The sequence below is a fragment of the Hesperophylax consimilis genome, chromosome 10, assembly GCF_061612785.1.
Source record: "Hesperophylax consimilis isolate HC1 chromosome 10, BYU_Hcon_1.0, whole genome shotgun sequence".
NCBI lineage: Eukaryota > Metazoa > Arthropoda > Insecta > Trichoptera > Limnephilidae > Hesperophylax > Hesperophylax consimilis.
In genome coordinates this window covers 9,518,228-9,541,941 of record NC_142845.1, presented here as the reverse complement: position 1 = coordinate 9,541,941, position 23,714 = coordinate 9,518,228, and the positions used below count along the sequence as shown (strand labels likewise).

General features: G+C 32.7%; 1 protein-coding gene across 2 annotated transcripts in view; it reads right to left on the bottom strand.

Moving 5' to 3' along the window:
* LOC149420254 (metabotropic glutamate receptor 2-like) overlaps positions 1 to 23,714 on the bottom strand; it is a 710,206-nt gene that overhangs the window by 298,911 nt on the left and 387,581 nt on the right. For both annotated transcript variants that reach the window (XM_089636555.1, XM_089636554.1), the window contains one exon: positions 20,436 to 20,687. In XM_089636555.1, coding sequence (XP_089492681.1) covers positions 20,436 to 20,687 — 252 coding nt within the window. The remainder of the gene's footprint in view (positions 1 to 20,435; positions 20,688 to 23,714) is intronic.

Below are 23,714 nucleotides of genomic sequence, written 5' to 3'. Positions count from 1 at the left end.
TATTATATTTAAAAAACATTCATTGAAAATATTTATTATGATAATGATTAAACAATATTTATATTATATTGGTATGCGGTTCAATATTAAATATCTCAATGGAACTAGCTAGCTAACTCAAGAGGTTTTTCTCTTCATTGGTGAAGAAATACTAAAAAACACATTTTTTCACTATTTTGGTTAAATACCATTTACTTATTTTTAAAATATTTATTATGTATTTAAAAAAAGTAGATTTGATAAAAAAATATTTCAACAATTAATTTCACAGTAAAACATTTTAAATTAAATTAAAACCTTCGTCCCACAGGTCGGTAAGTAATCGACATATACCAAATGTTGTAAGACCCTAGGCAGAAAAGTTCCACACTGAACGGCGCTGCAGACCGTTACCGTTACTTTAGCGAACTTAAGAGGAAGCTACAAGCCAAACATGTATATATTCTTGTTATACCTTATATTGTAGGTAATAAGCATTAAAATCGCTTGACAAACAGAGTCAAGAAACGTTCTATTTCAAGCACAAAACTGGTTTTTATTTATTTTGTAAATAATTTTATAAGAAAGCAAAAAAGTTAATCAAATGAAACTGTCACAGATAATCTTAGCTAAAATAATGTATTTTTATAAGTTGTTTCCTTTATGCGTTCATACATTTCTATTGAAAAATATTGTTTTGGTAGTATACATTTTTATTTTTGACTGAGTATTTTTTTTAATTTTATTTGTCTACTCAAGCGAAACGATAGGAAAACCTTAAATTTATCTAAAGCACTTTTATAATGTACACCGATTCGCTATAAAGATTAATCAAAATAGTGACTTAGCATTAAGCTTCGCCTTAAGCGTCTTTCAGCATTCGGATTTTGTTGATTGCTTACCGACTCGCGGACCAACGGGATAAATATTTTTTTTCTATCTAACCCGATTAGCGTTCTTTTTCACTAGGATAGAAAAGATCAACACCATCTCAAGTGACTACCAAATTAAAAGAGAGAAGAAATGGAATTTTTTTCAATTTAAAAATTAAACACACATTTTTTTCGATTTATCAACTTTCCTTATAAACATGAGCTTTCTAGGCAAAGAGATATAACATAAAATGTAACTATCGTATCATTTTATTGAACTTACATTTCCTAGTCAGTTTCGTAGGAATCTCAGGGGAGATTCGATAAAAAGAACGATACGATCTTCGGCGAAAAATATGGAAAACTTTGATTTCACAAAAAGATAAGAAAATATTTGGTATTTCAATATTCTCCTTTCACGAACAGTGTTGATACGTACCTACCATCCACCACTACGTTAATGTTACCTACATTATATACACAGGATAAAGCAAAGCGATATAAATTAAGTCACATTAAAGTAATGTGTGACCGAAAAGCCATATCAACTTTTGAATATTTTAAAAAACATGTTGTGTTTATTTCTAATAAGAAAATTTGAAAGCGTATTTAAAACTTTCTAAAACAATACATTTCGTTTTCGGATACGTTCAAAAATATTACATTTATTTAGATTTTATTGAGATGCGGCTGATGCGACCAAAATATTATAAGGAACATCGTGAAGCCGTCACAGTTAGGAGTATAAAAATTAAGGGAGTTATTATCCATACTGCCAGCAGCCACTGTTGAGCCACCTAGACCAACTGTTGTAACCAGTTCCAACATATTGAGTGCCCGACTTCATGTAAATAGCCACCCAAGAGTAATATTTTTGATCGTGCCGACGTGAACTATCTGTTGAAGGCACTCTCTGGAATCTCTGAAGCTGATGACGTTAAAGAATGTGTTTCCAAGTTCAGATTGAGTCATATGGCTGGAGCACGAACCGGACCTTACCTCACCACAGAGTGTACTCGGTGCCCGCTAACATTTGTCATGTGCTTGTGCAATAAGAAAGGGTATTCGTAGACTGGACCGTTTGTGGTGTGCGTGACTTTGTGGGACTCACCGTGCATCTAAATTGCCAAATAGTTGGATATTCCCATAAGTTCTGTAAAGAAACAAAGAGATCTTCCCTTCAGTTGCTGCAACAGCACCCAATTGTACCACATGAACACGTATCGGAAAGCCCGCAGCTTCCTGTGCCCATCCCACCAGAGACAAGGATTATCCGGCCTACAAGGCTGCTTTACCAAGGGACCTCTGCAATGGAGTCTAATCGTTTTACAAGCAAGGTACTTACTGTCGATTCATTCAGAACATTTTTTTATTTATTTGTACGAAGACCACAAGTGTACGCAATGAAATTGTAATTAATAATTAATTTGTTATTCCGAAACATGGTTGAACTCAACAGTATTTAGAAAGAAACTGTTTTTATGACAGATACGTAATATTTAGAAGTTATCGCGATTCACAAATCTGTGTCAAAATAAGGTGGTGGAGTTCTACGCCGTTTCTAAAACAGTGCTAAAACTTTCTGTGTCAAGAAAAACTGAGTGGGAGAGTGACAATATAGATTTGTGGCTCGTGATCAAGTCAAGTTCTCATTCCATCTCACTCATTTTTATTTGCGTTCTCTATATAACCTCCAAGTGTAACTGTTGAAAATTCAGATACAATTACAGGTTATGTATTTAAAGCAATAAAATTCCAAATCGAAGTTTATTATTATTGGTGATTTTAATTTACCCGAATTTAAATAGTTACCTGAGACTTTATACAAAAACAATCTTCTTTCCCCTTTTAATAAAAGTATAAAATAAATCTTATAAAAGACAGAAAGTCAGAAATTATGTACTGAATACAAATGAAATTTTATTACACTTTCTTTTATCTGATATAGTAACATAAATAAATATATAGCAATAGGCTTCACCAAGTTAGATCATTATCACCCTTCATTCGAAATTAAAGTAAAACAAAAAATAAAAATCAATTTTTAGAAATTTATAAAAATGTTTCAAAATATAACTTCAGGAAGGAAAACTACGTAGAATGTCAACAGGATCTATTGTCCGTTAATTGGATAGTAAAGTTTAAGTTTAGACTTACGGAATGAAATACATCGTTTTTGGAAAGCAATATGAAACAATACATAACTTGTTTAAAAAGTGGGTGTGTCAAGCCTACGCAAGACAGAAGTGAAACTTCTAGTTTCAGCTGATGCTTGGCGTGGCGCAGTTCGCTGGTGTCTGAGAGAGAGGAAAGAAGAGAAGAGAGAGAACGTTCGTGAGCGGCTCCCCCACCTCAACAAGGTTTCACTTCAAAAATGCCACAGCCGAGAATCGAACCTCGCTTAACTGATTGAAAGCCAACCACGCTGAGCACCAACTGTAAGCAAAGCCGCATAAATTGATTATATTATGTAGGTTCTGAAAATATGAGAGCTTGTTATGTTTTATAATGTTACCTACATCACACCCAAAATATAATATATTTTTAAAAATAATGTACAATGTACAGAAATAGAATCCCACACAAGATCGCGTAGTGCGCTCTAGCGAACGGATATTTTATCAGAGGGAGATAGTTTTAATTTTTTTTTCTGTAAATTATTACATATTATCAAAATAAATAAATTAATTAAATAAATGTAATACAATTATCATAATATACGGATTAGATAATAATTTTAATCCAACACAATAACGCAAAGCGCGCTCTAGCGGAGTAATGTTTTATCACAGTGAGATAAGTGTTTTTATTATTTTGCAATATTATTTTCTTTTAAAAAATGTTCTGACCTACTAAAAAATAAGATATTGAATGAAAAAGGCGTTAAAAACAAAAAAATAATGTGCGATGGCCGAGAATCGAACTCGGATCAACTGCTTGGAAGGCAACTATGCTGACCATTACACCACCAACGCCAGTTGTCGGGATGAGCTAAGAAGCATTTATATGTTACTTCAAAACTTTGACTAGATCAAATGAACTTTAATCGGTGGTGGGGGTACCCGCATTTTCGTTTCGGTCATGAGTCGGTTTTACTCCGGTCCTCGAAATTGCATGACGCGCGTAAAGAAGTTTCACTTCAAAAATAGAAATGTAGAGCACGATTGTTTTAGTAAAAAAAATGTTGGAAATAATTATCAAAAATTTAAAAAAATGTTTTACTAAATAATCTTTTTCTTCTGCCACCATGTACAATTATCTTCCGGAATAAGTGCACTTTACCCCCGAATACCCTGTACAATAAGATAGAGTTTGCTAAAGTTGAAATTGAAATTGCTCAAAAATATGTTGCGCTGATTATATTATGTATTATTATTTACTTCTCTATTTGTGTCTTTTTTGTCTCTTAATTTCTGTATTTGTCTTTCGTATAATTTTGTACTTTTATTTATTTATTATTAAACTAACTAAGTAACCATCACGACGTTTTCCCGCAGGGTAGGCAGAGAGGACAAACCGCCAAACAACTCGGTCTTGGCACACATTCCTTGCCTCATTCACATTCGTACATCGTCTCATACATACATATTATTGTTCTGACTCTTGACATGGTCCAACTCAAGTATCTGACTCACTTGATCGTGCTTTAGAAAGGTTATTTGTCATCAGAGAGGTTGGAATATAAAATATTGTCAAGCAAAAACATTTTTAATGGAAATTAAAGCAGTCTTCCTACATTGACATGTCTTCCTCGGGCGTCCCGGCTTCTGCTACCATTGACATTTGCGTAATGTATTCTCCTTATACTCCTTTCTTTGCTCATTCACTAAACATGCCCGAACCATTTAAGCGCCCATTTCTTAATCTTACTCACAGCCTTTATTTTTTTTTCTTTGCGGATCTTCACATTTCTCACACAATCATAAATGGTCTTATCATAAATGGCATCTCATTTATATGGCATTCAGTCCACTTTCATCCTTCCTCCGCATGTTTTCTTCATTCCTCACTGACATACCAGCACTTCATTGTGGACTGCTAGCTTCGCCTCTTTGGATATTTAGTGCTAGCGCCAAGTGCTTCAGTCCTCCATTGATGGAGTAACTTGCATTTACCCTTCTAGTATCCATCAGTCAGCCATCCCATCTCTCGTAAACATACTTCCTAAACACACAAACCCATCCACCTGCTCCAAGCATTACACATTCACAACTATATTGCACACTGTTTTCGTAATCTTTCAAAAACCATGACTTTAGACTTACTTAAATTCATTATTAACTCATTCTACATACATACTTTATTCATCCTAGAGTCTTGCATTCTGTTAGCAATCAGCACCGCATCATCACCATACAACAGGAAATATACTTTCAGATTACTTAAATTCGCGATTCAAGATCATTATTAAGATTATTGTAGAAAGCAATCACTTTGTGGATTGAAATATTCAATAAAAATAAAACAGTTATCTTGTTGAAAACCGCGATTTTTAATAATTTACTGACCGATCGGTTTCGTTTAGCTCAAACACCATCAGGGTGCAAATTAATACTACAGGGTGATTTTTAAGAAACTAGCTGTTTTATTTTTATTCTTTATTTATATGTATGAAAATGTAGTAGATTTTTGTAATTGTTTTACTGTTCACTAAATGAGTTTTTATAACTGGATTGTTCTCACGTAAGTGAAATCGTCTGTTAAAACCCAGTATAAGCAAATAAATCTTTAAGAAATATAACAGTCAATATGTTAGAGGCCTGAAAGGTTAACTTGTATCACCCAGCGAGTGATGGTGGAGGGAATGGGAAGACCTTTGATTGAACCCCTTTGAGAATGACCACGAATAATAATATTTTATTTTCTAGGGTAGCAAGGATGTTCTCTAATCTTCTATTTTTAGACGTTTTGGATACGAAATAACCCAAACAAATATCAATCACCCAGTTTGATCAAAAGTCTCCTGTCAATTTTATTTGAACAGTCCATTCATTATACCGGCCTATCTATTTAATTAAAAACTTACTCATTGACTAATAATTAATAAAGCATCACCGTCCCATTAGCTCTGAGGCTTAAGACTAAAGCCAACTGCATTCAACGTGATTTAAAACCACCGGAAGTTTGACAAAGAATTACAGCAATGGAAAAGGGAGGCTGTTGGTCTGATGGGGACTGATTAATCTATGCAATACCGATAAAATGCACAGGATAAACATAAATAGCCAACAAGTTGTTGAAGATACCATACAATTTTGTGTGGATAATATATGTCATCTTCCATTTCATTTCTCCATCTATAGATCTTTCGTAATTTTATAAAGATAATATATTATTCTTTATTTTAAAATGCTGCATTAAGCCGCGTACAGATATAAATTGTAACAAATTACCTTATATTTCTTGCACAGATCGGACATGAACATTATGGTAATCAGGAACCTTTGTTGAATTGCATGTTTTAATGCTAAAATCTGTATTTTTGGTTCTGTGCAGAGATGCGTGACATTGTCCCAACAGACATACGAGCAAGCTAGTGTCTACAGGACAGTGTCTTACCAAACTTGCCCGGCAACAACAGGGTCCGGAAGCGTTGTCCGCGTGTCAAAGCGTTTTGACCATACAGTATGACAATAGCCATTAAAGTGTGTAAATGGAACACTGTAATAAATCTCGCGCGTCGTCGTGTTGTATTGTTCCATTGCCCTGCTCTGCGCGGTAGAGGATATTCATGGATTGTATTGTCTTAATTATTAATTTTGTATTGTCTTCAGTATTGTCCTCGTGTGATCCGGCATCTGCCCAGTATTTATAGTAAGAACGGTACGGTACATAAAACGTGGTACAAGCGTGGAAATATTGGATTTTATGAGGAGACAAGCAAAAGAAATAAAGATTTTTTATTTATAATTGAAAAAAATTAGAAAGACAAATCCTTTGGGGATTGCTTTGTAAAATCTTTTGATGTACCTTGAAGTGTGTAATACTTTACTGTTCTCAATGTTAAATTAAACAAAAAAGATTAGATAACAGCTTCTAACACCGTCGAGGGAAATCCAGAAAGAGATAATAATGAACAACCAACAAAGGGAATAAAGGAAAAGCCTATTTAAACAGCTATTATGATATATTTTGTAACAAAAGATAATTCTCTATTTAAACACTTTGTGCAAACAGAACATATATCACATAAACGTTCTGAATTCAAATAAAGAATTAATACAGAAATTACTTATGTTTTGAACAAACATGAGTGTTTATTGTAGGAGTACCCAATATCATAAAATATCTTCTAAACTTTTTTACTTTAACAATTTTACACTTTCTGCTTATATAAAAGATTAGTAATAAGGTGTGTGGTTCCTTTAAAATGATTCATATCTATGGTTTCGGAGTATGGAACCTCCAGTATTTATGCAATTAACCATTGTTAATTGGTTAGATTGCCAAGGCTGCAATATTTTTGACACATCGGTTGCTACACCTGCGCTGTGAAGACAACACTTGGGCAGTTCAAAAATCGAGCACGGGCATCCCTTGATCGACAGCCGAGAGCGGGGGGATATTACTCTAGTCGAAAATCGGAACCGTGGAAAGACATGGAAATCTCCTCGTGTCATGCAAGGTAGAATTCGATTGTTCTACCTTATTGATAAATGATTTAAACACTATCTATATTTAATTGTCTTTCTGAAATATAAACGCTTAGCATGTAATTTTGACATGTTTATTTTTAAAATATTTGAGGCTAGTAAAAAGCTCCGAATGAGAATTATTATGTCTATGGTCCCGCAATTTTTTGAGTTTCCTCTATCCTCGTCGATGGTGTGTGACGTAGTATTATCGCATGCATAAAAGTTATCATACTAAACGCCCGAAGATATCGATCTAGTGAGTGGTTTATTTACGGCCGAGAATATTGGACCACCTCTGGACTGACAAACAAATGTATTATTTCTGTTGGAAAAAAAACATCCGTTTTCAGAGCGGTAGTGAAAAATTACACATTTGAGTATATTTTATTTGTTGCCAACTAATTCCGTGGTAACATGCTTCGTAGTGACGTACAAACGACCTCTGATTGGGACCACATCATGAAAACAATTACTCCCGGTTTTCGAATAATCTGGCAATATTTGAATGTCTCCTATTATGTTCCATCATAATAGACGGGAATTGAACGACTATAATGGACTTAGTTAGGAAGAAGATCGAACCGGTGACGTTTTGGATCATTATATCAACTAATCGTTCAACAATTACATGTAAAAATATTAATATTTTTTACCCACAGGCCTTCTAAAAATAGATAGTTAAGCGTCTCTGGCAATTGTTCCGGTTTATTGCTAACGATGCCAACAAATACAGTTTCAGTGAAAAAGTCAATGGGGCATGAAATTATTATCTCTATAATGTTTATTTATTAGAGGAAAGAGGATTGGACTGATTGGCAATGGAAGGTTATATCGATATAAAATATACTAACTTGAAATTTGTATTAGACACTGCATAAATCAGCAGATATAGCTAAACATTATTGACTTTTATTTTATTTTTATTTTTTTTATTTTTTTTTATTTTTTTTATTTAAACGCCCATTGGGCTTTTACATACATTGTTATTAGTTTTATTACATTAACTATGTGACATTTAAAAGTTTACGTACATATATAAATAAAATAGTTATTATATCTGTAGTACATAAATGTTTTACAAATAATACAGAATACCATTATGGAGAACAGTTTTTTTTTTTTTTTTACTTAGAAAAATAAATGGATTGAAATTAATCAGCATTTATAGGGACTTAAAATCATATTCGAACCACAGATGATAGACAGAAGCATATTCACACACTGTTCAATTCCTCGGCTGGCTAAGTCCTTCATCACAACACAAGCAACATTTTCAGCTTACTGTGGTTGTAGTAGGAGATTTTCAAATATTGTCATGTTATTCGTAACCCGGTAATGTTTGTCTTTCTTTAAAAAAAAAAAACTTTTTTCAAACGATTAATTAATTTCAAAGAATATCGTATCCCTGTTGTTTAAAATTTGTCTTAACCCCTCCAGCGTTTTATGGTCACATATGACCGGGCGTCCATATTTTATAAGATTATTTTTATCTTTTTTTCTATCCTGCGGATAAGCTCATATTTTTGACGCTAGAAAGAAATAATAAATAAGAACAAATTTTCTTTCCAGTTTTCTTCAAATATTAATACCTACGACTTTTAAAAGCTGAAATAAATAATTCATATTTTGGGTCGCTGTTGTGACAATCTTAACTTTAAAAATAATTTTCTTTTTTATTACTTATTTCAACTATATATCACCAACAAGTCTAGTGTTGACGTATTTCTATGTCTACATAAAATTATTAAAAATTACCTAACAAAACAATAGTAAACTAAGTTTAAAGTGCTCTTTTCTTCTAAATCGTAGACCGCGCGTTTAACCAGCTAATTCTTATTACGTGGAGTGGCTTGTTTTAGTGTTTTTTTTTACCTACTTTCCAAAACTGCCACAAAGTGTCAAACTCTACCTACTGGAAAAAAAAATCAACATTATTTTTCTCTTATTCCGCTTCACGTGACGCAATAGTGATTACCGATTACTATCTTATCCACTTAAAAATAACTCTTTGTACGTAAAGTTCGCATTAAATAACATAATCATGAATACAAAGTGCATTGTATGCGAAAAAAACATTGACACTCCGTCAGACTTTATATGCTGTAGTGTCTGTGAGATGAACTACCATCTTGGCTGTGCGGATATTACTGAAACCACACGCCGTAGTGCAAGAAGTTTACAATGGAAATGCAAGAAATGTAATAGTAAAAATGCTAAAAATACCAAACCAAAACAGGCTAATAACGACATATTATTGAACAACGAGCAAGAACCGCCATCTATCATCAAACAAGCAAAACAGTCTACTCAACTGCCGAAATCTGCAAACCAACCAAACGACACGGACAACTTAACAACCACAAATATAGATGGCGCTAATGGTCCTTTAACTTCTCAGCTGTTTATTAAAGAGCTGACTGATTTCAAAACATCCATAATGAAATTCGTGGAAGACAAATTTGATTCATATGTACACAAATATGAAGCTCTCATCTCACAAAATAACGAAATAATAAAATCTATCCAATTTATGTCAGATCAGCAAGATGACCTAAGAAAACGTATAAATGTTATCGAAAAAACTCAAGAAATAGCCAATGAGGAATTAATTACACAAAAAAATCATAATAATATACTACTAAGTACTATCTCTAAACAAGATGAAAAAATCGATAAATTGGAGTATTTAAGCCAAATCTGTAATATCGAGATAAGAGGTGTTCCGGAGTCCGACATTGAAAATAATGCAGAAGTACTCAAAAAAATTTCTAAAATTATCAACTACGAAAATACCGGCGTGCATTCTGTATTTACAAAAATCTACAGGCTGGGACCGAAGTTCTCCGACAAAAATCCAAGACCCATCGTAGCGACGTTCAACACCACAACATCGCGGGATGACTTCTTATCCAAATTCAAAACTTACAAAAAATCCACAACCACTATGACAAATAAAATAAATACAAGGGATCTAGGATTATCACAAGCCGCCAAACACATCTACGTATCCGATCAATTAACCCAAAAAGGAAAATTTTTGCTATCTCAAACAAAAAAATTTGCCAGAGACAATAATTACAAACACTCTTGGTCCACTGGAGGGCGAATTCTTTTGAGGCAAACGGATACTTCCAAGATAATTTCTATAAATAATATTGCTGATCTGGACCGTGTTAAACGTCAATTACTGTGACTGACGATACAAGGTACTATGCTGCTATATCACTCCATTATACCAGACATTCATGATTGTATTATAAAATGCTTCTACCCGATATTCTATTATACTCAATGTGTATTCTTACTGTCCCTAATGGATATTAGTATGTTTTCTAATATTATATTACATTGCTTTCGAACATATATATATATCTCATCTATTGCGAAAATACATAAAGAGATTCCAATAGCATTTAAAACTCATAAACAATCTTATTGCAAAATCATATGCATCTTTTCATTCGCATTGTGGTATGTTTCGCTTGTTAATTTAGCTGCATCCTCGATGATAAATTATTTTCCTCACCAAACTAGGTCCAACAAAAACAAAAATATTTACCTTACTATTATTCAGTATATTGTTTATATATATTTTAATATTGTTAATTCTGTAAACATAACTTTTTTCTCTGATTCTTTCATGAGCCATACCACGAATTTCGACAAACTAATACATTCTCAAAATACTGTACTCTCCTTCTTCTTAGTATTATTATTATTTAAATCGATTGTTTTTTGTTTTTGTTTTATGAATCACACCACCACCAGGATACCCTACATGAGATATAATGTATTTTTCTTTAATCTATCAAGCTCATCCATTTTTAACACAATTAGTGAGTTTATATTATGTAATCCCATTCTTACGGAAAAACTATATCTAACCAATATAAAACATGTTATCATCCAGCTTACTTATGTTGTAATTAGTATATATAACATCACTAGTGCTCTACTTATCACCAACAATTTTTTTTTTTTTGTAACTTTTAACAAAAAGAAATTGAAATATATTTACTTTAAATATTTCCATCAATATACTAACTATACTAATTATTGCTCTCCTAGTTCTATCATAAAAACAACTAAAATATGTATTAAATATCTTATCTTACAGCTAAACCATTCTGAAACACACACAATTACTACCATCCTTATTCCAATCTCAAGTCTTTTAATATCTTTTGAGAATCAAGTATATAATCTAATTATCACTACTTTCCTGGCAACTTTTTATATGAGTCATAGCAATAATAATTATATGTGTACTCAAGATAAATTCTTACACTCCGAACTAGATTCCTCTGCTTCTATCATAATAACCTTAAAAAATGTCTTATTTCATATTGTATTGCTCAATATTATCACCATACAAAAAAATAAGAAAACAATTTTTGTCATAAAAAATGAGTGATATTAATATACAAATCGAAAACCATGGTAACATAATAACCTCTGAAACTAATGTTGCATCAAATTGTATAGATATATTAAAGCCATATACACGATTAAAATTACTTTCTACAAACATTCGCAGCATAGATAAAAACTTTAATAATCTACTTATAACGCTTGCCGGTTTGAATAATATGTTTGACATAATAATTTTAACTGAATGTTGGATCAAATCAAATTACACTCACAAACAAATTACAGGATTTACAGTTTCCAATACACTAAATAACAAGACACAGTCGGATGGAGTAATCGTCTATGTTAAAACCGAGTTAGACCCGACTATATCTGAACTATCCATCGAAAATGCCAACTGCCTTAAAATTAAAATAAACCAAACCACCATTCTTGCACTATACAGGTCACCTAAACAACAAAATATTTCAACCTTCCTAAAATCTTTAGACGTGGCCTTATTGAACTGTACATCAAATGAAGAACTAATGGTAATCGGTGACATTAACATAGACTTACTCAAGCCCATGTCAATACAGACACTCGATTATATAAACCTGATGACTCAGCACGGGCTTGTTTCTCACATTAATGCCCCAACTAGAGTAACCGACATGACTAAATCATGTATTGACCACATATTCCTAAGAACAAAAAAAAATGCGAAAGGAATTGTATATCAATCAACCATAACTGACCACTTCTCAATAGTAATTGGCCTCATGAATAAAAAATCCATTTCCATTTCCTCATGTGAAAATATAATAAAGACTAAGATCAATTTCGAGGAATTCACCTCCAAAATTAAATTGGAAAATTGGCTCTCTACCCTTAATTCGTCAGACGTAAATGTTGCATTTAATACATTTTCTGAAACACTATTAAAACATATTGAGGCTGTTACAGTTGAATCCCCTTCGAATAACTTAAATAATAAAAAACTGAAACCATGGATCACAGATGGCCTAATTTTTTGTATTAAAAAACGGGACAAGATCCACAAAAATTTACTTAAAAATCCAGATACACAAGCTCAAATATTTTATAAAAAATACAGAAACATATGTAACAATCTCATTAAAATCACTAAAGAAAACTATTATAAACAAAAATTGTCCAGAGCCGGCAATAACAATAAAAAAATTTGGCAAATTATTAAAGAAATATCTGACACTAACCAATCAATACCACCAATCAATAAATTAAATATCAACGGACTAGACACCTCCCTAAAAGACGACCCTGACACTGTGACCAATCATATAAATGAATATTTTTGTAATATCGGAAAAAATTTAGCATCACAAATCTTAAATAAGACATCAACCGATGAAAATTCTCTTGCCGACAAAATCAAAAACTCTGCTTGTGAAACAAATAATTCACTCACACTTAACCCCACTAACTCTACTGAAATTACGCAAACTATCAAACAATTAAAGCCCTCCCATTCATGTAATCATGACAAAATATCCTCAAACATACTCAAAATTATTGAACCTTTTATAAATCAACCACTAGTACATATCATTAACCTCAGTCTCAATAAAGGCGTATTTCCGAATAAACTCAAATTTGCTCTGGTTCAACCAATTTTTAAGGCTGGAACTCCAACTGATATTTCAAACTATAGACCTATCTCCATTTTATCATCACTGTCCAAAATTATAGAAAAAATTGTAAAAAAAAGACTTATTGACCATCTTACAAAATACAACATTCTCTCGCCAAACCAGCATGGGTTCAGAGAAGGGCTTAGCACAGACTCAGCTATTCTAGAATTAACATCACACATAACACAAGCCCTAGATAAAGGTGATAAATGTCTGGCAATATTTCTGGACTTAGCTAAGGCATTTGACACAGTCTCTCGTCCAATCCTTCTAGCTAAACTACAGAAAATCGGAATAAAGAATAAGGCATTTGAATGGTTTACATCATACCTGACAGACAGAAAGCAATGTATTAAGCTACCATCACAAAAATCGTCTCAACCTACCAGAATTAATTTTGGTGTACCACAGGGCAGCGTACTCGGTCCTATACTTTTTCTCATATACATTAATGACTTATGTAGATTACAAATTGATGGCAATATAATCACTTTTGCCGATGATACTGCCTTAGTAATAAAAAGTAAAACATGGGAAGAAACTTTTCATAGAGCAGAACTAATGTTGAAAATTACTAAACAATGGCTGGATAATAATTTACTCACATTAAATATAAGTAAAACAAAATACCTAACATTTAGCACAAATAATCCAAATCAACCCTCAATTAATCATGTACTAAAAATACATTCCTGTAGGGATATATCTAGCTGTCTATGCAACGCACTGGAACGAGTAAATTCAATTAGATACTTGGGCGTAATAATCGACAATAAACTTCGATGGGAAGATCATGTAATTAATGCCACGAGCCGTATAAGGAAACTGGCATATATTTTCAGAGCATTGCGAAATATACTAAACAAAAACACACTAAAAACAGTATACTTTTCCCTTTGTCAATCAATTTTATCGTACGGTATAATTGTCTGGGGAGGATGCTCTAAAACTGTACTAGATCCACTAATAAAAGCCCAAAAATTGATAATACGGACTATCTACAAAGCACATTATATACAACCCACGAAGGACTTATTTAAAGACTTTAAAGTTCTTAATATAAAATCCTTATATGTAAAAAAAGTTACCTCTTATTTTAAATTCAAATTTACAAAAAAATATATATCCGATTCAAATTATAACACAAGATACTCGAACCAATACAACTATATTATTCCGGCAACAAAAACTTCAATGGCACAGTCCCAGTTTAACTTTCTTGCCCCTAAAATATTTAACAATTTATCAATTGAAATAAAGTCAATAACCAAATATCTCACTTTCAAAAAGGCGCTTGATGACTTTTTGATTAATGATTGTGACAGTGTTAATCACTTGTTTCTCATTCTCAGATAGTGAATAAACAACTATGTACAAGTAGGCATGTGTATATGTGTGTATGTATGTATGCATACATATATATATATATGTGTATGTATGTATGTATACATATATATATTTGTATACTTTGTATGAATATGTATGCATCTATAAATATGAATAAGTGTGTGTGTGGATGTATGCGTGTACACGCGTATTTACGCGCTCATACATGCATGTACACTTACACAACCAGAAAAGAGAGTTATGTATTTGATCTTTTCCTGCATAATAGCATGTCTTAGACTTCAACAAAAATTTTTTTTTGTTTTTCTTTTATTTTTATTTCTTCTTTATTCTTTTTATTTTTCTTTTTGTCTTCTGCTTTCTACTTTAACATTTTTATATTTTCTATTTCCATTATAATTCATTCTAATATAATCTTTCATACTTTAAACATGTATAAATATTTAATTCATATGTTAACACTAGACCTCACATACTAACTATATACCATTGGTCGCCACGAGACAGGCAGTCGCCTAGTGTGGTGATTTAATGTATCACATGTAAGAAAATGTATTATTGTATTATCATGTATTCTATAAATAAAATAAATAAATAAATTTTATGAACGAGACAATAATGAAGTTATAGTTTTCGTGCAAATTCCCCAAACAAAAAAATCACGTGGTTTATTAAAATTCAACTATTTTGAAATAGTAATGTTTATTTTAAATGCGTACACCGAACGAAAGTTTTATCAAGTTGTGTATTTTTTTACGGAAAATTAAAAATTCATATGTATATACACAGAAAACATTGCAAACTGAACAAAAGTTTTGAAAGTACCTTAAGAGTTTTCTCCGTGGAAATCTGTCGACAGATGTCAGCTCTTGGGTATTTAATGTAGGTTGGCTAAAGATTGAAAATAAAAGTGTGGATGGTAGATAATCATAACAACTTTCTTATAATAAAAAAAAATTATAATCCTCAATATTTTTTTATGTTAAAAAGTAAAGATTTTTAGTAGCTATATTACGTTTATTATTTTTGACTACCTTAACATTTAGGTAAAGCAGATTTATTTGATGAAAATATTGACAATGTTTTATTTACGTGATCGGCAGTAAAAAGCCAAATACTACTCAAACCACGCTGTTTTCTGCTAAAAGAAATCGAATGAAAAGTTAGCGCTCAGAGAAAAAGTTTTCAGAAACATCCCTTAAAATCAATTACATCTATATACATTTGCACAAACAATTTGTAATCAGGAAAAATGTAAGAATTGTAACTGAAAAGTTTGTCTTACGTTTTTCAATAAATGGATTGTTTTACAAGCTTTGTAATTTCGAAAAAAACGGTTGAAATTTAATTTTGCCGACTTCGTTTCATTACATTTGATTCTGGTTTATTCAAATAAACGTTTTAACGGAAAAAAATTAGGAAACTTTCATAAGTTTTAATATGTAATATTTCAAAGAGTTTTAAAATAATATATGTTGTGTCGAATATGAGAAAATGACGGAGAACAATCCAAAAGTTCTATTTATTTATATCATTACAATCTCTGGACAACTATATTTATAATATTGACATCTCTGGACAACTTTATTTTTACTAATGCAATCTAAAAACAACTTTATTTATACTATTGCAATCTCAGGACAACGTTATTTTAACTATTGCAATCTCCGGACAACTTTATTTATCGAGTAATACGGATCCAAGACTTAAAAACTACTGGACAGATTTCGCTGAAAATCTTAAAGTTTGTTGTTATTAGTGTCGGGAGTGTTTTGAATAGTAAAAGAAGTCGGGGACGCTTGTGGAAGAATAAACACATTATCTCTGCACTGAGATGAGATATGCAGTCGATTTAAAGTCGAAATAATGTAGTTTTTTGAACAGTAACAATATGGTTTACATTGATGAAAAGAGTCGGAGACGCCCGAAGAAGAGATGAATCAAATAATAATTGTCGTTAAATAAGACGTGAGTAATGTACAAAGAAAGGGGTCTAAGGAGAGTTTGTAACATGCAAGTTATGGTTGAAGAGATCGGGAACGCAACATGCCACGATCGAATGAATCAAACTATGTGTGTAGAATGTGGTGTTTGCGATGAACAAAGAAAGGGGTGTAAGTAAAATTACGTGAAAGCGAATGGAAGGAGAAATCGGGGATGCCCGAGGAAGACATAGCATGTTCAAGTGAAACAAATACTTATTACAATAAAATAATATTATTTCCACACTTGAAATTCCCCAGTTTTCATGTACACTAGATTTCACAACCTCAAAACTTTACTCCAAACTATTCATTACCCCGATCATCGCCGGGAATACATCGACTAGTATTATATATACTCGTACATATAAATGAAAGTTTCTTTGTTTTTCCCCTATAAACTTAAACACTACTCGACCGATTACGCAAAAAAATTCAAAGTTTGTCCTTATTAGTGTCGAGAGTGTTTAGAGAGTGGTAAGAAAAAGTGGAGGGCACCCGAGGAAGACTAAACACATTATTTGTGCACTGTTATAAGATACAGATAAAGTCGATACAATGGAGTTTTTTTTAATAGTTACAATGTGGTATGCAGTAGTGAATGATGGGAAGTCAGGGACACACGAGGAAGACATGGCACGATCAAGTGAAACAAAAACGCAGTAAACTCTTTAATCCTTTAGAATTATTTATTTATTGCATCTCACTATAGGTACATAAAATACTTTTTTTTCACATAAAAATCAACCTCACTTGGACTGAGCCTGTATTGTTCTCACCTTAAAATAGACATAGTTTTCAGCTACACTAGAATTCACAACTTCAAAACTTTATTATTAACCATTCATAACCCCAAGAAACGGTGAAGGGTACACTTCAGATAGTATATAATAATAAAAAGAAGCAAACAGCGCGTTACCGTGAATATTAACTACATTTTCAACAACATAAAAACTTTTTTTTTAAATATTGATAGTCATGGACGCGCGTTACAGAATAAAGAATTAGGCACCATATTTAGTTATTTTTATTCAATACACGCACCAGTTTGCTTTCGCTGTTTTCTCATATAAATATAAAAGTTTTTAAAACTTCGGCAATACTTATGATTAATAGGTGATGGATAGCCCGGTGATTAGAATTCTTGATGAGATTGGGGTTGGAGCATAATAACCGTAGCGGGTACCGAATTGACAGTGGAGTAATTCATTCGTAATAACCTTTAATCTGATTTTTGAAACAGGTGATGGGTTTTTAAAGAACCATTAAAAGAAACAATATAATTTGTATTAGTTCTATGAAAGCTTGAGACATCTTGGAAATCAACATCGCATTTTGTATAATATTTAGCTGAAATATTTTATGACCCGAGTTTTCATTTGAAAAATAATATGGAACAAACAAAATATATTGTGATTCATTTTTAGGGTATTACGTATTGTACTTCCTCCTCCTTTAGCCAACATTTGGACAGCCTCACAGTACCCATTACAATGTTCATCTGTCCTGATGATTGATATTGTAACTGTCTCCGAAATGTTGGCTTAAGGAGGAAGAAACGCAACGCGGCATAATACTCCAAAAAATAATGACTATGAAAATATGACTTGGAGGGTATTATGATTATTTTGCAGCGCCGTTGAACAAATATATTATGATAATGAATGAATCGATCTAAAAATTGCAGGCCGAAAATTGTATGATTATATTGAGTTCATTGAAGAAGAGTTTTTGAAATTTTAGACGAGCAATTTTCCCGCAATGGTAACTAACTAACTGCCAACTTATATAAAATCTAAATATCTGCAATGAAAAACATCTTCAATGGTTTTTTTAACAAGTTTAACGATAGTACAAATAAACCAAGCGGAGTATCACCCATTTCACTTATGGCTTCTCAAAAAAACTTTTACATTTGACCCTTCAGGTCAAACAAAAAAGTTATAATAATTTATTGTGTTTTCTGTAAGTACGGGTAAAGCTGGCAGAACCATAAAACACTTTTGTTATTGTTCAAGCAAAAAAGTAGTGTTATAACAAAACCTCATTTGATAAAGATGTTCGTTCAACAAAACGTGTTTGCGCAAGAGGAAAACCCATTTCCAAATAATGCCGACCTTTTGGGGGCTGGAAAATATCTCCTGACTCCTGTTCAAACTAAGTGTGTGTATAAATCCTTACCAGGCATCCTTACTGGCAATTGGCTTACATGGATACGGTAAGGTATGAAATGTCCTTATTGTAACCGATTTCAGGTAGTTATAATCAGAGGCGGCTCTAGGGATTCAGTCGTGGTAGGTCATTTGAAAAAAATGTGTGACTAATCTTTATTTGATATTGTGAAAAATGCCCATATATTATTAACTATATCAATTTGTTATAGAGTTTTAGAGTCGCGGACTCTAAATAAATATTATGTTAATATAATAAATTGGAAATAAATACACAATCCATGTACTTACGGCAAATTATTTTTAAGATATTAAGTTTTAATGTAGTTGTCCACAACATTAAAATAAATAAAATCAGTGTTTGATTCTATTTGACAATGATTTTTTACGTTTTTTGTTTTGTTTCATTCTAAATCGATAACAACATAAATAATTATTCTAATCCTTTCCCGAACTATGCAATTGAAAAACAACCATTGTTCCACACACTACAAGCGTGTAAAATGAAAAAACGACATTTGTTTATGTCACCATCTCTGTAAAACATATAATATTCACCGTGTTGTCTCCCCCACGGTCATGACCTAAGCGTCCCTAAACTTTCTTCGGAAGCTAATTTTTACTTCGACGAAAAATATAGTGCCATCTCGTTTATTCTATGGCGCGGGTAGGGACAGAAGATGCCAAATTGGACATTCTTTAAATTGACCCAGCGAATCGTGTGGACTTGTGAATGAAAGCTTCTATTAGAGACAACAGATGTCACTGCTAGTCACTCGCCGCCGCCGCTGTTTCGCGTTACATTTTAAATGTTTTGATGCACATAATTGATTATTATATTTATTATTGTTGTCTTATAATTTTGGGGGGTCAAACACCAATTGACCTAAGGGAAGAACCGCCACTGGTTATAATATTATATTGTTATAATAATATAAAACGTGCGCTTTTTTCTTTGAAAGTTCGCGAATAAACGCCACCATTTTATTTATTAAAAAAAACAAGCTTCGATCATGCTCTAGATTAACTAATAAACTAATTATATTTTCTATTTGATTGCTTTTAGATCTTAGACCATTAAAATGTTATGATGGTCACCGCAAAGCCAATGGTGGTACGCGGTCGAACAAAATTTGTTTTGTGTATTTATATAAATACGTATTTAATATGGCGATAATTTTGTTTACAATAAATATATTTTTTTGTCAAATAATGTTAAAACATAATATAAAAGGTTTGTTTGTATTATTTAGTTTTAGAAAATAAAATAAACCACTCTAAAAAAAATCCCTCATTTTTTCACCACCCGCTGACTACCCCTGACCCCATAAGTGAGAATATCTCTAAGAACCTAGTCTAAATAAAAAAAATCAATAGGTCAAACACCGAAAGAATGCCATATAAATAAATGTATGTATTGACTCACCGACAAACCAGGGGTTCCTCTCATTGTTATCCACAGTCAGGCCCAAGAAGTACTCCTGGAAGCCCTTGACTGGGTTGGCTTGCGGCTGCACGGACAGGGTCCCCTCGACTTCGGGCTCGTTCCCGTCGCTGACGAGGTTGCGTGCGCTCCACCCGTCGGATCCAATCCACGAGAAAGCTCCGGTGGCGTTGGAGCGGCGTACGGCTCGCATCACGCCGGCCACTTCTTGGTCCGACCCGAAGATGATCACACCTGGAACAAATACAAAATACGTTAAATAGTGATGTAGTTTTCAAAACCTTGGTTTCCGCAGCCCTCCTTACAGTGCAGCAGGACCGTGAGGAGTAGAGGAGCTCCATGGAGTCTTAGAAATTAGAGTAAGAGGCACATTCCTCAGCAATGAAAACCGACTAAATGATTTTGAGATTTTCACTGCCAAAAAAGCTATCCGTATTTATTTTTTGTGGTACTATTCCGTATTGCTTTACCTCCATATTGAGCAAAGGTTTTGGAGAGCATTACAGTGTCCATCATCAGGGCACATATCTGTTCAAAAATTAATCGATATAAAGTTACAAAAGTTAACTTTTTGTTTTACTTTAAAATGATTTCACTCAAAGCCTTTTTTTCTTATGCAAGTATCGTACGAGAGTCCCAACTGCTCCCAATCGTCTGGAGCTAATGAGACTACGGCATCCCCGATTGGGGTATGTTGTGAAGAATGTCTCTTTTATAGAGAGAGTAAAGACAGTGGGGAGGTTACGGAGATGGGGAATATAATGGTGAGAAGATATTGACCGGTCAGTGGTTGAGTGGGCATAGCGCTTGGGTCTCACCCGAGCGTCGCGTGTTCGATTCCTCGGCTGGCTAAGTCCTCCATCACAACACAAGCAACATTTTCGGCTTTCTGTGGTGGTAGTAGGAGATTTTCAAACATTGTTGGGTTATTCGTAACCTGGGAATGTTTGTCTTTCTTTAAAAAAAAAAAAAAAAAAAAAAAAAAAAAATATAGCTATTCAGATCTGATAACCAAATATGGCTAACGCCATTTCAAGCAAAGTTTCGATTCTGAATGTTGGTCTTTCACGACAATTATACAAAAATGATCTGCCACAATGTCGTGTTTGAGGATGCTCTGTGAAGGGTCTTTTTGAGAAGATAAAGGAGTATTTAGGTCTTGAATAGACTTATGCTGTGGAGGAAGGATACGTATAATTCCACAGCCGAGTTTCTATAAATCAAGAACGAGTTATATAAACGACACGTTATAAGAAAGAAAAAAGGTTTCATATCGTGTACTGTAATTAACTACAGAATAATAGGGGTTACAAAATGGGTTCGACGATCCGAGATGGGCTATCGATGCCTGCTTCAATTCATAGAAATATCACAAATAATGTGGCTAGGTCGATATTTAGAATAAAGAATTCCAACGAGAATACTGAGTGTGATTCAAGAAGAAAGATGTCTAATGGGTCGCCCTAAGCAAAGCTGGGAGAATCAACTCCAAAGATTGTTGCAGGGTTGGTTGGACAGACTTTGGACGAAGGCCGCCGAAGTAGCGCAGGACAGACATGCTTAAAGGCTTTCTATCAAGGATATATATTGATATCCCTGACCCGAATATGTCATAGGGAAAAAGATGAAAGAGATGCAAGTAAATAATTTCACAAATTTTTAATATCTTTTGATACAATTTTCTGAAAAAGGCTGCTTAACATAGTTATTTTGTAGAGGTGGGTTTTAGGCACATGGGCTTGCCTTCTTTTTTTTCTTGCCGGCTTTTCTCGAAAAATCATTCAAGAACGTGTCACGTAGGTACTTACTGAACTCACAATAAGTTCTTGAACTTGCTACCGGTATGTCAGATGACTGGGAATATTTTTATTTCCAAATATGTGTCATTACAAAAAATCAATTCCGAATAATTGTTAAACTTCAAGTTTGATGTTGGTGGGTGACAAATAAAACTCACCATGGCAAAAATTAATTTTACTCAAATTTTTGCTAATAATATTCGAGTAAAAACATGATTTGTTTATCACACGCCTAAGTGGGGTTTTAAATTATATGTTAGAAGTTGTTTGTATACTGAATTATTGTAAATACCTAAAGAATTAAAACAATTAGAAAATATAAACATAAATGAAACAAAGTAAAGAGTTTTAGTTTTCCTCAGGGCCTTCCGTGTAGAATTCATGTAAAAAAATATATTTATAGATATAGAACAATAGTGAACAGAAACTAAGAATAAAAATAAAATCTACTAGTCCAAGCTGAATTATGTCACCTTTGACATAAACATTATCAAATTTAAATTACTCGATAACTCAGCGGTTCTGATGTTAAATCGAATATATTGATAAGTTTTAAGGTAAAATACATCTTCCAGATCAGAATATTTCTTTCCGAGACTGTGAAGTCTCGGAACAGGGTTCTTTGAATTCCGAATTCGAATTTTGATAAGCAAGTGTCCTGGCGTTGTTATAATTATTCTTTTGATCTGAGAGATATATTTAAGGTGAAATATACCACCCAGATCAAAATAATACGGTTCTTCAAAGTCCGAATTCGAATTTTGATAAGCGCCCTGGCGTTGTTATAGGAAAAGGGTAATAAATTTCGATAAAATATTTTGGGAACGTAGAAATGAATTAAATGAAGCAATTGAAGATAAACAATTTTTAAATTCAGTATTTTATTTACTATAAATCTGTGCTTAATCTTCTTTCTGAAAGTTTCAATAGTGACATTATGTCTATGAGGTAATTATGATACATGTTTTGTATAGGAATACTTTTGCAACCTAGAGTGTATATACCGTTGGAACTTATGTTGAATCTTTTCAATGTTGTCGGAATAAATATTGAAAAATGGGGATCATAACGTAGAGTTATACTCTGACGCGTCTGACAAGGTTTTTATAAAATATGATAAATGTGCCTAAATTTCTTTTACTGTTCTTAGAACAAAGTCAATAGTTTTAAGGCCTTGTTAATAATATTAAGCACAAAGGTTGGTTTGCTATCGATTTAAATATGAATGTCAATAATTCAAGTAACGCATTTTTAAAAATAATTTAATGCATTGAAAAATAAAAGAATTATTTATGCTTGAAAAACGAATGAACTGACATTTATTTACGTTCAATGCTAATTTGTTGATAGAGTACCCTTCAAAAAGATAATTCAAGTTAGTTTTTAATGTTATGCAATCATTAATGTGATAAATTTTTTGAAAAGTTTCTTATCAGCAACAAAAAGTAACATGTTTACCTTA